This window comes from Schistocerca americana, chromosome 3 (assembly GCF_021461395.2).
Source record: "Schistocerca americana isolate TAMUIC-IGC-003095 chromosome 3, iqSchAmer2.1, whole genome shotgun sequence".
NCBI lineage: Eukaryota > Metazoa > Arthropoda > Insecta > Orthoptera > Acrididae > Schistocerca > Schistocerca americana.
The window spans coordinates 164,282,506-164,297,812 of NC_060121.1; the positions used below are offsets into that span (position 1 = coordinate 164,282,506).

At 41.5% G+C, this 15,307-nt stretch overlaps 1 protein-coding gene across 3 annotated transcripts in view; it reads right to left on the reverse strand.

Moving 5' to 3' along the window:
* Positions 1-15,307, reverse strand: part of LOC124605473 (mismatch repair endonuclease PMS2) — a 153,941-nt gene that overhangs the window by 17,116 nt on the left and 121,518 nt on the right. For 2 of the 3 annotated variants that reach the window (XM_047137181.1, XM_047137180.1), the window contains one exon: positions 5,809-5,906. In XM_047137181.1, coding sequence (XP_046993137.1) covers positions 5,809-5,906 — 98 coding nt within the window. Of the gene's footprint in view, positions 1-5,808; positions 5,907-15,307 lie in introns of those variants that run through there. The other variant, XR_006978649.1, reaches the window with a different exon arrangement.

A 15,307-nucleotide genomic window follows, 5' to 3' on the forward strand; every position in this document is an offset into this window, starting at 1 on the left:
ACGATATTTCGTAATGATGTGGAACGAGTCGAATTTTCCAATACATGACATAATTAGGTTAATTTAACAACATACTTAAGTTAATATAACAACTTTATTTTTTTGTGTTTTTTGTTTTTCTTTATTTTTTATTTTTATTTTTTTTATTTTTTAAATATTTTTTTTTCTTTTTTTCTTTTTTTTCTTAATTTATATCTAAAAATTCCTCTATGGAGTAGAAGGAGTTGTCATTCAGAAATTCTTTTAATTTCTTCTTAAATACTTGTTGGTTATCTGTCAGACTTTTGATACTATTTGGTAAGTGACCAAAGACTTTAGTGCCAGTATAATTCACCCCTTTCTGTGCCAAAGTTAGATTTAATCTTGAATAGTGAAGATCGTCCTTTCTCCTAGTATTGTAGTTATGCACACTGCTATTACTTTTGAATTGGGTTTGGTTGTTAATAACAAATTTCATAAGAGAGTATATATACTGAGAAGCTACTGTGAATATCCCTAGATCCTTAAATAAATGTCTGCAGGATGATCTTGGGTGGACTCCAGCTATTATTCTGATTACACGCTTTTGTGCAATAAATACTTTATTCCTCAGTGATGAATTACCCCAAAATATGATGCCATATGAAAGCAATGAGTGAAAATAGGCGTAGTAAGCTAATTTACTAAGATGTTTATCACCAAAATTTGCAATGACCCTTATTGCATAAGTAGCTGAACTCAAACGTTTCAGCAGATCATCAATGTGTTTCTTCCAATTTAATCTCTCATCAATGGACATACCTAAAAATTTGGAATATTCTACCTTAGCTATATGCTTCTGATTAAGGTCTATATTTATTAATGGTGTCATACCATTCACTGTACGGAACTGTATGTACTGTGTCTTATCAAAATTCAGTGAGAGTCCGTTTACAAGGAACCACTTAGTAATTTTCTGAAAGACAGTATTGACAATTTCATCAGTTAATTCTTGTTTGTCAGGTGTGATTACTATACTTGTATCATCAGCAAAGAGAACTAACTTTGCCTCTTCATGAATATAGAATGGCAAGTCATTAATATATAATAAGAACAACAAAGGACCCAAGACTGACCCTTGTGGAACCCCATTCTTGATAGTTCCCCAGTTTGAGGAATGTGCTGATCTTTGCATGTTACGAGAACTACTTATTTCAACTTTCTGCACTCTTCCAGTTAGGTACGAATTAAACCATTTGTGCACTGTCCCACTCATGCCACAATACTTGAGCTTGTCTAGCAGAATTTCATGATTTACACAATCAAAAGCCTTTGAGAGATCACAAAAAATCCCAATGGGTGGTGTTCGGTTATTCAGATCATTCAAAATTTGACTGGTGAAAGCATATATGGCATTTTCTGTTGAAAAACCTTTCTGGAAACCAAACTGACATTTTGTTAGTACTTCATTTTTACAGATATGTGAAGCTACTCTTGAATACATTACTTTCTCAAAAATTTTGGATAAAGCTGTTAGAAGGGAGATTGGATGGTAATTGTTGACATCAGATCTATCCCCCTTTTTATGCAAAGGTATAACAATAGCATATTTCAGTCTATCAGGGAAAATGCCCTGTTCCAGAGAGCTATTACACAGGTGGCTGAGAATCTTACTTATCTGTTGAGAACAAGCTTTTAGTATTTTGCTGGAAATGCCATCAATTCCATGTGAGTTTTTGCTTTTAAGCAAGTTTATTATTTTCCTAATTTCAGAGGGAGAAGTGGGTGAGATTTCAATTGTATCAAATTGCATAGGTATGGCCTCTTCCATTAACAGCCTAGCATCTTCTAATGAACACCTGGATCCTACTATATCCACAACATTTAGAAAATGATTATTAAAAATATTTTCAACTTCTGACTTTTTGTTCGTAAAGTTTTCATTCAATTTGATGGTAATACTGTCTTCCTCTGCTCTTGGTTGACCTGTTTCTCTTTTAATAATATTCCAAATTGTTTTAATTTTATTATCAGAGTTGCTGATTTCAGACATGATACACATACTCCTGGATTTTTTAGTAACTTTTCTTAATATAACACAGTAGTTTTTATAATTTTTGATAGTTTCTGGGTCACTACTCTTTCTTGCTGTCAGATACATTTCCCTTTTCCGGTTAAATTTTTATACCCTTAGTAAGCCATGGTTTGTTACAAGGTTTCTTACGAGTATATTTAACTATTTTCTTGGGGAAGCAGTTTTCAAATGCATTTACAAAAATGTCATGAAATAAATTATATTTTAAATTGGCATCAGGTTCACGGTACACCTCGTCCCAGTCTAGCTGCTGTAGGCTTTCCCTGAAATTTGCAATTGTTAAATTGTTGACTGAACGTACTACTTTGGAGGACTGTTTAGTATTGCTGAATGGAGCTATGTCATATATCGTACCTAGCTGTGCACCATGATCAGAAAGACCATTCTCAACAGGCTGAGCATTTATCTGGTTAAACTTATCTTGGTCTATAAAGAAGTTATCTATCAGTGAGCTGCTATCCTTTACCACCCGAGTAGGAAAATCAATAACGGGTGTCAAATTGAAAGAACCGAGTAATACTTCAACGTCATTTTTCCTATTACCCTCTTTCAGAGAATCTACATTGAAGTCCCCACAAATAATAATTTGCTTCCCCCTGTCTGACAGATAGCACAACAAGGAGTCCAAATTTTTCAGAAATAGATGAAAATTTCCTGATGGGGACCTATATACAGTTACAATTATAATTGTGCCTTTATTTAATTTAAGCTCACAGGCACATGCTTCTATATGTTTCTCTACACAAAACTTTTTTGTTTCTATACTTTTTGCACAATGATAACTTTTGACATATATGGCAACTCCTCCTTTCTCCATATTTTCTCTCATTACATGTGCAGAGAGCTTATAACCACTTACATTTACCTTATCCATATCAGTAACAATGTGATGCTCAGACAGGCATAGTATATCTATTTCATTCTCAGCTTCTAAATCTTCCAAACAAACCAGAAGCTCATCTACTTTATTCTTTAAACTCCCAATATTTTGATGAAATATACTTACATTATTTTTAATTATACTTTTATGAGAACCTTTCCTTATTCTAACATTTGCAGTACTCTCCTGTCTGAGTTTCTCATTGTGCTTAGGCCTAGTTCCTATACCAGTGGTCACATGGTGTTCAGAGAGGCAGATTATGTCAACTGGGTTGGGTGACTTTAATTCATCAATGCAATTACCTAGGACTGAGATACAACTTGGTGGAGATAAAATTTCTGGTGATTGGTGAAAATTTATAATTGATAGCTGTGATTGGTGATCCAATGTGCTAGAATTGTGCTGTTGAATTTCTTTCCTAAACTGAAGATTTGTTTCAATCCTGACCTCTCGTAGAACTTGACATCTTTCTGTCTTACCTATCCTAAAAAAGGTGCTGCTCCAACACCTGTAACCACTGGTATTTTACCATTCATGGCAGTGCCTCCCCCCCCTTAAATTTCCAGCTATTACCCCAGCCATTTTCCCCTTCCCTTTCCTGTTGAGATGTAGGCCGTGCCTGGTATAGTCCCACCTACTGAGATAATCAACAGGAACCACACCAATATGAGCCCCCGCACCCGACACAAGCAGCCGTTCCAACTCCAAATTAACTCTCCCAACAGAAGAGTTCAGATGAGGCCGGTCATGGCGTCTCAGGACAGATACAAATTCAACATTGGTGTGTCTCGATGCCGACGCAATCTTTACCAGGTCACACTCTATACTGTACCCAGGATCTCTGTCGATGCTGTTCCCTGGCCCTCCCACAATAACCACGGTGTCTTCCCTGGTAAATCCTTTACAGAGTGAACCTAAATCCTCTGTCACCTGATCCAGACTAGCACTTGGTTTGAAAAAATTTGTGACCTGGTATTCTGGTCCTAATTCCTCCTGCAGAAGTTGGCCTACACCTCTGGCATGAGAACTGCCTAACAACAAAACTTTCTTCCTTTTCGATGACTTTCCTACATTCTTTTTCAATTTCCTATTGAAAGTTTGTTGTGTCCTGTCTACACCTACCTCTGCTTGAGGCTCATCAGTTTCTAACTGAAGCAACAGGTCAAACTTATTTTTGACATTCACCACAAAACTGTCAGACTTAGTTCTAGGCCTGTTCCTTCTGCTACCTGTTGCCACTTCCCACCTCTCTTTGCCCTTCTCCCTCCTTAACCTGTCCAGATCTTCCCTAGCCTGATCTAGCTCAGCCTGAAGGGCAGCAATTTTCCCCTCCTGTTCCACTATCTTCCTATCTCTGCTGCAAATCCTACATAACCACTGATGAGCCTGATCCACTTTCCCAACACCCACGCCACTACAGTCCCCCCAGTGAAAAAAACTACTGCATCCATCACACCAAACCCCGGAACTAACAATTCTACGGCAAGTCAGGCACTTCTCACTCATGGCAAAAATAATACTTTAGCTAGAATAAATCAATTAAATTACCGAAAATCAAAAAAGACGTTACAAGAATTAAGCCTATTCACAAATGTATATAAGCAAGTTTCTGATTTAAAATTCCGCTGGTTTTCTGAGATCTGTATTAAAACAACGAAGGTATACGCTATTTATTATATATTTCACTCGATGGAATGAAAAAAGGGCAATTAAACGAGATACTTTAACTTTGATTCTACAAAAACGTTACGAGAATAGGCCTATAAACAAATGTATATAGGCAAGTTTCTGATATAAAGTTACGCTGTTTTTCTGAAATCTGTATTAAAACAATGAAGTTATACGCTATTTACGGTAGTTTACTTATTTGTTACCGAGAAACTAGTTAAATTACCTTGAAACAAGAAACAAACACGTTTACAAAATTTGAGCCTAAGCACGACTTCGCGAAGTTACGATCTTTTCGTGTTTTCTGAAAAAATACGCAAATAAAAGTCAAACCTTTAACGGCAAGACTAAACGATACACTAATGCACGTATTTAATTTGTTGTCAGTGTTAAACTAAATTATATTCCTGTCTAAATCACTTAACTTTCTGGTAATGGTTTCTGGCGTCACTTACTCGGCGGCCATCTTGGAACATCCCTGTGTGTGTAAGTGTATTTGTTAAGTGTAGGTGACTGTAATACATGTGTGTGTGTGTGTGTGTGTGTGTGTGTGTGTGTGTGTGTAGTGTAGTGTAGTGTCACATTTGTGCTGCAGATGATGAGAGAAGAAAGAGGGTCAAACCCAGTGCTGACTCATAGCATAATTGTCTTGAAGAGCATCAAGGGGGCAGGTGTGCGTAATGTCCCCATCTGACGGAGGGATCACCATCAACAGTGTCACATACCCTCATTTCATGAAACACTGTGGAGAGGTTTGGAACATAATTCAGGACATTGGTGCAAAGATGGCTGATCAAGGAATTTACACCACCACCCCTCTTGTCCCTTCTGCCAAAAAGTCAAAGAGAAAATTGTCAACAGCACGTGGCATATCAGGACGATTACCCATCCAAGTTCTGGCCATGCCCAACAGTGCTTAACTTCGGTGACCTGTGGCGACCGCTGTATCCGCCTTAGAGCAGCCGTTGCCATCCAACAAGTCAAATGCCATAGTTATTAATTTAGAATTTTCATGCTCAGTTAATGGTTTTTAATCTGATCATGGCAGTTCATTTTGAATCATTGCCTTTGCTGTCCTCTATCAGTGACCCATGCAAATATCATGATCCTGTTACATATTTAGAGTTGTTCATTTTTCATTTTCACAGTTTTACATACAAACAGAAGAGCATTTCCTTCACATTCTAAATAAAATGATTGTACTTACTTCCAACATAAACAGCAACTCATCAATATCATCCTTCCCAAACGTCCAGTTTTTGCTAATGGGAATTGAACTCAGTTTCACCCTCTTTGTTGGTTCAGCTAAAATGAGACAATAAGAGAATATTAGGAATACTTTAAACATTATGTTCAAGAGAAAGAAATATTTGTATAGAAATACCTACAGATAAAAGATACGTTATTTACTGACAGAAATGACTGAATCTAAGATGACTGTAAAGGTTAAACACAATAATTATTTTCTTAATTGTGATTGTAAAAAGTAATGTAAGCCTGGGAAAGGAAAATGCCCACCATTCTGCAGCAGGTTTCCAAAAACTTTGTCTCTGAATAATGGTTTCTGAGGTTCTGTCTTCTTCTTATAACTATTAAGCAACTTTATTTCTTCTATTTTCCTGCAAACTTTTGCACAACTACCAAATGATTTTTTTAAAAAAGCTGATGTTCAATATTTTCTTCTGAGATATGTTTGTCACTGTGTCACACTTTCATCTTTAGCTGCACATGGCTTTCTGTTGTTAGTGGAATATACCATCACAAACATGAATACTAAAGGCAATTATTATTGCTTATTTCCCAAAGGTAAAATAAAGTTGAGGAATGCAATTGACTATAATCTGAGGAAAATATAATCAAGATGATAAACATTCTGAAACAACTTTTAGAGCGGATCTTGGTCTGCTGAAACATATTTTACATTCAATACAGAGCAGATATGTAGAAAGACTGAGACAGCTGTTTAAAATATTAAAGCAGTGTCTCTCCAAGCCTAACTATATTTATTATGTTTGTTTAAAGCAAATGTAATGGGCAAACAACTGACAATTCATGCAATAAGTGGAAAACGAAGTATGATTCCTATATTTTGTCAGTGTCTTATTATAATAATCATAAATCCCTGAAATCAAGAACAAGTTTGTCAACTGAAGAATTTATTTATTGGAAAGTAGTTTCATTCAGGGCTAACCCCCATTTCTGGAGAGCAACATATATATTATTTCCATAAAACCTGAGTTTCTCCTGGTGTATAAAATATTCAAAAAACTTCTGCGAATGCAGCTAGGTGATGAATTAATGAACCTATTTTGACATGTGTTGACTTCCACTTACTTTTTATTCAGTGACCAGTACTATGAACAGACAGATGGAATTTCAATGGGGAACCCGTTGTCATTTATTATCATCAATTCGTTTATGGAAGATTTCCAAGAACGTGCTCCAGAATTGGTGGTATTGAAACGTGTGTGTGGAGAAAGTGCATGTTGCCTTGATTTTCAAGAATGATTGTTGGATAGATGATAATAACATAAACACATAAAACTAAGGTCATTTTGTTCTATAATTATGGAATATGTTTTGCACTAGTGTATTAAGATCTTCCTGAAACCCAAAAACGTTCTCTTTTGGAAACAACATGGATTCTGAGCTGATGAATAAAGCTGTTCTTGGAATCACAACACAAGAAAATTATAGTGAAGTACAGAAACACCTGCAAAGGATCGATGACTGATTTAGGTACGGGCAGTTGATCCTCCGCATAAACAAGTAAAGGTTGGAGGTGGAACGAGTCATTAGTTTTTTGTCACACAGTTGATGACCAGTCACTGAAAACAGTAAAAACAATTAAATATATGAGAGTACGGACATGGAGTGATTTTCACTTGAACGGCTACGTACAGCTAAATATAGGAAAGGCAGATGCCTGAATGGGATTGAAAGGGAGAATCCTAAAGAAATATAACTCACATATAAAGGCTGTAGCTTGTAAGAGCTCGTTCAATTGATTATTGAGAATAGATCACCAGTTTGGGATCAACAGAAGAGATAGAAAAGACCTAAGAAGAACATTAATTTTTGTCACAGGTTGGCTTAGGAAACTCAAGAACATCATAGAAATTGTCATTATTTTCTAATGGCATATACCAGATAGATGCTGTGGTTCAAAGAAGGGTTTACTGTCAAAATTGGAATACAGTACATTCTGAGAAGAGTAATGAAACCCATTACTTTTCTCTACATTTGTTGCAGGATGGCTGTGAAGGTAAAAATTAGAGAAACTGTAGCTCTTGTGGAAGCTTACTGACTGGTCTTCTTCCCATGCATCATTTACACAAAAAGGGACAGGAACGAAGGAGATGGGGAGAGGTAACGACATGGTACATAAAGTACCGTCAGTCACAAATCATAGGGTGCTTGGCAGGCTACAGGCATACTTCTATCCCCTCTGTTTGAAGATAAAAACTATAAGAACTACGTCCTGCTACAACATTCCTGACACTTCACACGCTATCAATATTTTTTTTATGTGGGTAAGCAGTAGTTCAGTCTACAGTGATAATTCTCTCCTATATTCTCTGCTCAGCTACCTGCCAAATTTGTTGACTCTGCCCTTTACCAGCTGCACAAAGTATTTTATCTTAATTCTTTCCCTTGCAATCTCTTCTTTCACTACACCTGAAAGGTCCAGCTTGCTTTTATCAAATTTTTTGTGATAGTTTTGCTGTGCCTTATAAGTTCATGGATAACTTGATTGTTCTCTCAAAATTTTCCTGTCAGAGGGTTTCTTGTGCAGTGAGCTGGAAGCTATTTGGGCTCATGTGCACTGCCATGGTTTTGGCATGGAGAGTAGCACCGTGGGTTGTGTGGTGGCTCCCTGTGAGGTGCTGTGTGTGATGCGGTCTGTGACGACAGGTGCTGGGACAGTCAGCTGTAGTGTATCTAAGGTGGCTTGCTCTGGTTTCCCATTGCTACAGGCATGTGTGTATCAAAGGGCTCTAACAGCAGACTGAAGAGCAGATCAGGAGACTGTGTGCTATTTTGCAATTCTGTGGAGTGGACTCTTGTGGAGCCTGCAATGAATTGGTGACATTCTGGCAGACTATTGTGGGAGTCTTGTCAATTATTCTTATTCTGGTATCCTGCCATACGAGTCCTCCAGAAAGCAATGATAATTTTTGCACTACTTATATTGTTCCTGTAGCCTGGTTACATCTGAAAGCCAAATTATGTTTATTCTCATGTCGAATTTTGAACAGTGCTACGACTTCAAGGTGGTTGTGTTTTTTTAACAGTCGAATCAATAGCTATAGCACATAACAAGTGCACAAAGGCCATACCCTATGTTTCAGTTATATTGGTTCCTTGTGGTAACAAATCTATGTTTCAGATATTCCCACCCAAATGTTGTTCTTTGTTTTGTTTTAGGGTGCAAAAAACAACTAAGGTCATATGTGCCCTAGTTGAAACTATAGGATGCAAACACAGAGACAAGGAAAACGGACCGAGCGAGGTGGCGCAGTGGTTAGCACACTGGACTCGCATTCGGGAGGACGACGGTTCAATCCCGTCTCCGGCCATCCTGATTTAGGTTTTCCGTGATTTCCCTAAATCGCTTCAGGCAAATGCCGGGATGGTTCCTTTGAAAGGGCACGGCCGATTTCCTTCCCCATCCTTCCCTCACCCGAGCTTGCGCTCCGTCTCTAATGACCTCGTTGTCGACGGGACGTTAAACACTAATCACCACCACCACAAGGAAAACGATTGTATGTCAGTCCCAATGGAAATAATAGGAGACATCTAAACAAGGCACATGGAAAAAGGGCTAAAAAAGACACCATTCAAAAATGGAGATCCAAAACTAAAAATTAACTGGCCTTCACCATATTGCTTCAGTGGATAAAAAGGAAAACTTGGGCGACAGCCCGTGCTTTTTTTTTTGCTAAAACAGCTGATAAATCAGGCGGCAAACCAGATGTGGAACGTAAATTAGTAAAAAAAAGGGCATTCCAGCAGGTAGTGGTGGACAGTTAAAATTTAGGCGCAATGAATACAAAGTGATGGGGTAGCACCATTGAGCAAATGACAATGGCTAAAAAGACAGTGTTCAATATGCAGCTGAGTTAAAATAATCTCTTCCCGGAGGGAGGGCCAAGAGGAAGTCATCCAAGGTGCCGGGAGAGGCTTAATAAGCTGAAGCTTATTCCCATGAAGGGAGGACCATTGGCGGTGCCACAGGGACACCACCTCCTGACAGATGGCAATGCAGAGATCATCGGAGGGAATAGAGGTACCTGCGGACTAAGGTAAGAGGACTGCAGCCTTGGCAGCACCATCAGCAGCCTTATTTTCTGGCAGACTGACATGACCAGGGAGCCACAGAAATAGGACATCGGCTCCACCAAGAGTGAGCAAGTGACAGGTTTCCTGGACCCGCTGCACTAAGGGATGAGCAGTGTACAGAGCACAGAGACTTTGGAGTGTGCTGAGTGAGTCTGAGCAGAGGACACAACTATGAAGGCTGTGTCGCCGGATGTACTCTGTGGCCTGATACAAGGCATAAAGCTCAGCTGTAAGTACTGAGGAGGGGGTCGGAAGTCGATATCGAAAGACAAGGGTGCCAATGACGAAAGCACACCTGGCCCCACAGTCATTCCAAGAGCCATCAGTGAATACAAAGGTACTATCGCTAAGTTCCATGTGAAGGTCATGAAACTGGAGGAAATAGACCGAGGCTGGAGTAGTGTCCTTAGGAAGCGAATGAAGGCCAAGGTTAACATGGGCCGCATCATGAAGCCAAGGTAGTGAAGGGCTCACACCCAGGGGGAAAGTTGCAGGTAGCGTGATGTTTAAGCTGCCGTAGCAAGTGGCGAAAGCGGATGCCAGGAGGTAACAGGGAAGAGGGACAAACCCCATATTGACGATCTAAGGAATCATCAAAGGAGGAGGCACAGGAAGGGTGGCCACGCATGGCAGACAAACGGCATATATATGTGCTGGGGAGGAAGTCACGGCAGTAGGACAGTGGTAGCTCAGCAGCTTCAACATACGGACTCTCAACCGGGCTGATGTAAAAGGCACTCGTGGCCAAATGGATGCCATGATGATGGATAGTGTTGAGACAGTGTAAAAGGGATGGGCATGCAGATGCATAAACAAAGCACCCATAGTCGAGTTTCGAAAGGACAAGGGACCGGTACAAATGGAGGAGGGTGGTTCGATTGTCACCCCGAGAAGTACCATTGAGGACACATAGGACATTGAGGGACTGTGTACAGCGGGCTGCCAGGTAAGAGACTTGGAAGGACCAAGAGTGTTTCCTATCGAGCATGAGACCCAGGAATTTCGTAGTGTCAACGAACGGAAGGGCAACAGACCGAAGATGTAGAGATGGTGGGAGAAACCATTTGTGCCACCAGAAATTCATACAGATGGTTTTGTCATTGAAAAAGCAGAAGTCATTGGCAATGCTCCAGGAGTGAAGACGATCAAGACAGCGCTGAAGACGCTGCTTAGTGAGACAGGTCCGTGGAGAACTGCAATACATGGCAAAATCTTTGACAAAAAGAGAACCAAAGACCCTCGGCGAGAGACAGGCCATGATAGGGTTAGTGGTGATAGCAGAGAGGATGACGCTCAGGACGGAACCCTTAGGCACACCACTTTCCTGAATAAAGGTGTCCGACAAAGCAGAACCCACACGCACCTTGAAAACTCGGTCTTGTAAAAATGACATAAGAAAACAGGGCAGGCGCCCACAGAAGCGCCACGTGTAATGAGTACGAAGGATACCATTTCTCCAGCAGGTGTCGTAGGCCTTCTCCAAATCGAAAAACACAGCCACAGTCTGTGATTTCCGCAGAAAACCATTCATGACATGGGTGGGTGGACAAAGTAACCAGATGGTCAATTGCAGAATGCCGCTCGAAATCCACACTGTGCATTCGAGCCACCACACCAACCGAGCATGAATCATACTTTCCATCACCTTGCAAACGCAGCTGGTAAGAGAGATGGGGCAATTGCTAGAAGGAAGGATTTTGTTCTTACCGGGCTTAGGTATGGGGATGATGGTGGCTTCACGCCAGCATCCAGGAAATGTGACCTCAGCCCAGATGCGGTTATATGTGTTAAGCAGAAAGTGCTTGCCCGCAAGAGAGAGGTGCTGCAACATTTGAATGTGGATAGTGTCTGGCCCTGGGATGGGGGACCGGTATGAACTGAGAGCATGATCTAGCTTAGTCATAGTGAAGGCAGCATTGTAGCACTCACGATTCAGACAAGAGAAGGGTATCGCCCGAGCCTCCTCCACTCATTTCCTATGTATAAAGGCAAGGTGATAGTGAGAAGAGCTCGGAGCGTCTGAAAAATGGTGGCCCAAGGCGTTGGAGATAGCAACAGGATCCACGATGACATCAGCACGTACTGTCAGGCCGAAAATGGGGGAATGAATCTTGGTTCCAGAGAGCTGCCAGAGGTTGGCCCTCACAACAGAGGAAGGTGTTGAACTATTAAAAGAACTAGTGAACGAAATCCAACTAGCTCTTTTGGTATCCCGAAGAACTCAACGACATTTTGCATGCATTTGTTTATAATGAATGCAGTTTTCCAACATAGGGTGGTGGCTAAAAACGCAGAGAGCATGTCTCCGTGTGCGAATTGCGTCACAGCATACCTCGGTCCACCAAGGGAATGGGACACGATGTGGAAAAGAGGAAGTGCAAGGAATGGAACGCTCTGCAGCAGTAAGGATAACGTTTGTGAGATAGTCAACCTGGTCATCACAACTGAGGAAATCTTGTTCTGCGAAGGTCGCCAGTGAGGAGTAAAGCTGCCAGTCAGCCTTAGTAAGCTGCCACTTGGGCATGCATGTGGATGGGGTAGGAGTCAGCAGGCGGAGAGCACATGGCGAATGGTCACGCGAGTAGGTGTCAGAAAGAATGGACCATTCAAGACAATGGGCAAGCTGGGCAGTGCAAAAGGATAGGTCCAAATGGGAATAGGTGTCAAGGAGTCAGAAAGGAAAGTGGGTGCACCGGTGTTAAGGCAGAAGAGATTGAGTTGGTTAAGAATGTCAGCAAAGAGGGCACCTCTCTGGCAAGTCCTGGGAGAACCCCAAAGGGCAGGATGCGCACATTAAAGTCACCGAGTAGTAAAAACAGTGGAGGCAGCTGCCCAAAGAGCTGAAGGAAGTCAGCCCTGGTGACATCAAAGGACGGAGGTACATAAATGGTACAGAGGGAGAAAGTCAGATGGGGAAGGAACAGGCGAACGACAACAGCTTGAAGACAGGTAGTCAGAGAGATGGGTTGACTATGAAGGTATCCCGTATAAGCAGCATGACGCCGCCATGAGATAGGATGCCGACCTCAGGGAAAAGGTCAAAACGAATTTGTAAGTAAAGTGGAAGCTCAAAGTGGTCTTGAGGGCGCAATTTCGTTTCCTGAAGGCAAAGTACAAGGGGATGCTGCGATGCTAGAATCAGCCGTAAATCCTCTTTGTGGGACCAAAGCCTGTGAACATTACATTGGAGGATAGTCATGAGGAGGAAGAGCTGTAGGGGTGTCAACTCAGTGTCCGCCGAGGGACAGCCAGTGGAGAGTTGCTAGTACAGGGCACAGAAGCAGAAGGATCCTGCTCCATGGGGTCCAGTCCACACAAGCATCGGCATACTTGTGCGGTCGGTCGGTGGAGTCCAATGCCGAAAAACGGAAAACGGTTAGTGGTGCACACCGGCCAGACAGAGGCTTGCCAGGCTAAGCGATCATGTGGTGACACTGTCGAGCAGGATCTTCGAGTTGGTGAAGGGGAAGACCGTTTGTCTTCAGCGGACTTCTTCGAGCCCTTTTGCTTAGAGGAATACTAGGGTGTTCTTTGGCTGGAGGGACGGCCTTTCCTGCCTGCCAGTTGTGTAGTGGGTAGCTTCACCCCTTGAGGCAAGAGCTTGATTGTTTGTTGCACAGCGGGATGGGGGGACGGTGATGCTACCATGACACTGGGCAGAGCCAAATTTGAGGTCACAGTTGTTGTGCTTGAATATCAGAAGCTGTCTCCAAAAGCAAAGTGCCATTCCATAAATGAGAGCAGGATTTCACAGGGCCAGCAATGGCATCAACACCTTTCTGAATAATAAGTAGATTGACCATAGCGAAGGACTGACCATCTTCAGTACATGATACCACATGGAACTGCGGTGCAGCGGGATGGGTCTTCAAATCAGTAGCCTCATTACGTTTTCGTTTCAACGACGTCAATGGAGAGGATGAGTGAGGTGAGGAAATCCCCCATGATTTCCAGCATCTCTGATGATGCGCTCCTTCCAACTGGGGGCCACCTACGCAAGGGGGCACACCCGCCTTAGGTGACTGTTCACACCTCAGGTCACACCTCCCGAACACCTGACGGAGGGACCAATGGGCAATCTGGGAAGGTTACAGCTCAGGCACTCACCCCTCCCTGGGCCTGGTCTGTACCAGAGGGTACGTGCGAACCCTACCTGTTGACCTGCGGCTGGGAATTACACATTACCCAGTCACCTTTTATGCGTCAGATGCATGGGCCGGCCTTCAGGAGCGCACAGGGAGGAAGAAGAAAAAAGGGGATCCTCAAAAGCCGAAGTGGAACAACGAGAGGAGAAGGGAAAAGAAGAGAGGAAAAAGAAGCCAAAAAGAAAGTTGAGACTGTTCGCAGGTCAGCAACAGAATGCAGAACATTCCCAATAATATCCCAGACACGTTCCCCAAGGGAGGGGGAAAAAGAATAGCAAGGGATAGATATGCTGCACGGAAGGGAAAAAGTGCTGCAAAGGCTGGGCCCCCGTGGTAGCCAAGCATGAACTCGCCACAGTGGCGAGCCCCCTGGGGGAATGTTGTTCTTTGTTAACAGTTGTAAAGCCCACCTTGATAACTGAAATTTTGTTAAACACCCATGGAGCAGTCATTTGACAGTGTGGCTTGTACCTGCATGATATTATTTGGAGCCAGGCTCTTAAGTTAAGTAATCTGGGTTTTAATTTGTCGCATTCTAAGCTAGTCGGTTTGTCATCTTGTAAGCTAGCCAAAGGTAATTATTACTTAATTATTTGATTCTGAGCGGTCACTACTGTTTTCTTGGAACTACCACTGTTTGTAATGAGATGCATCAGCTACTATAGGTAGGTAATGTTTGGAAAGGTTCTGTGCCTCAGGTTACATTATAAGGTATTTGTCTATTCAAGCTTAAATTTTAAAGTGTTCACTAGCTGAAGTTAAGTAATTACTGCTGCTCTTTTAAAAATCTGTGCACTGCACTGAACTCTGCTATAATGCCTTTTACAGAATTAATAATTTAAATGGTAAGTGCAAGTTCATTTTTCTGGAACTGGATATGCCAAAATTTGCAAAAGCACAGCTAAGTTTCCCAGGTCAAGCTCTAACTTGTCTAGTTGTCATCCAAGCTCTGTGAAACTGATGTCAGTTTCGAAACCTTCTTTTCATGATTTACAGTCAGTGTGTAAAACTTGAAATTTGAGCTTGATTTCATGTGTATTGCCATTAAACTGTTAAGCTCTTATTTCTGTAGCATGGTGTCATTGGAAACTGTATTGTGAAGTAAGGGAGCTTTAATATTAAAACCCAATCTTTCTGCAATAAATTATTTTTTGGTAAAATGTGTAAAGTAATTTCAGTCTAGTACTTTACCACTTTCTCCCTGCTCCTACCACTACA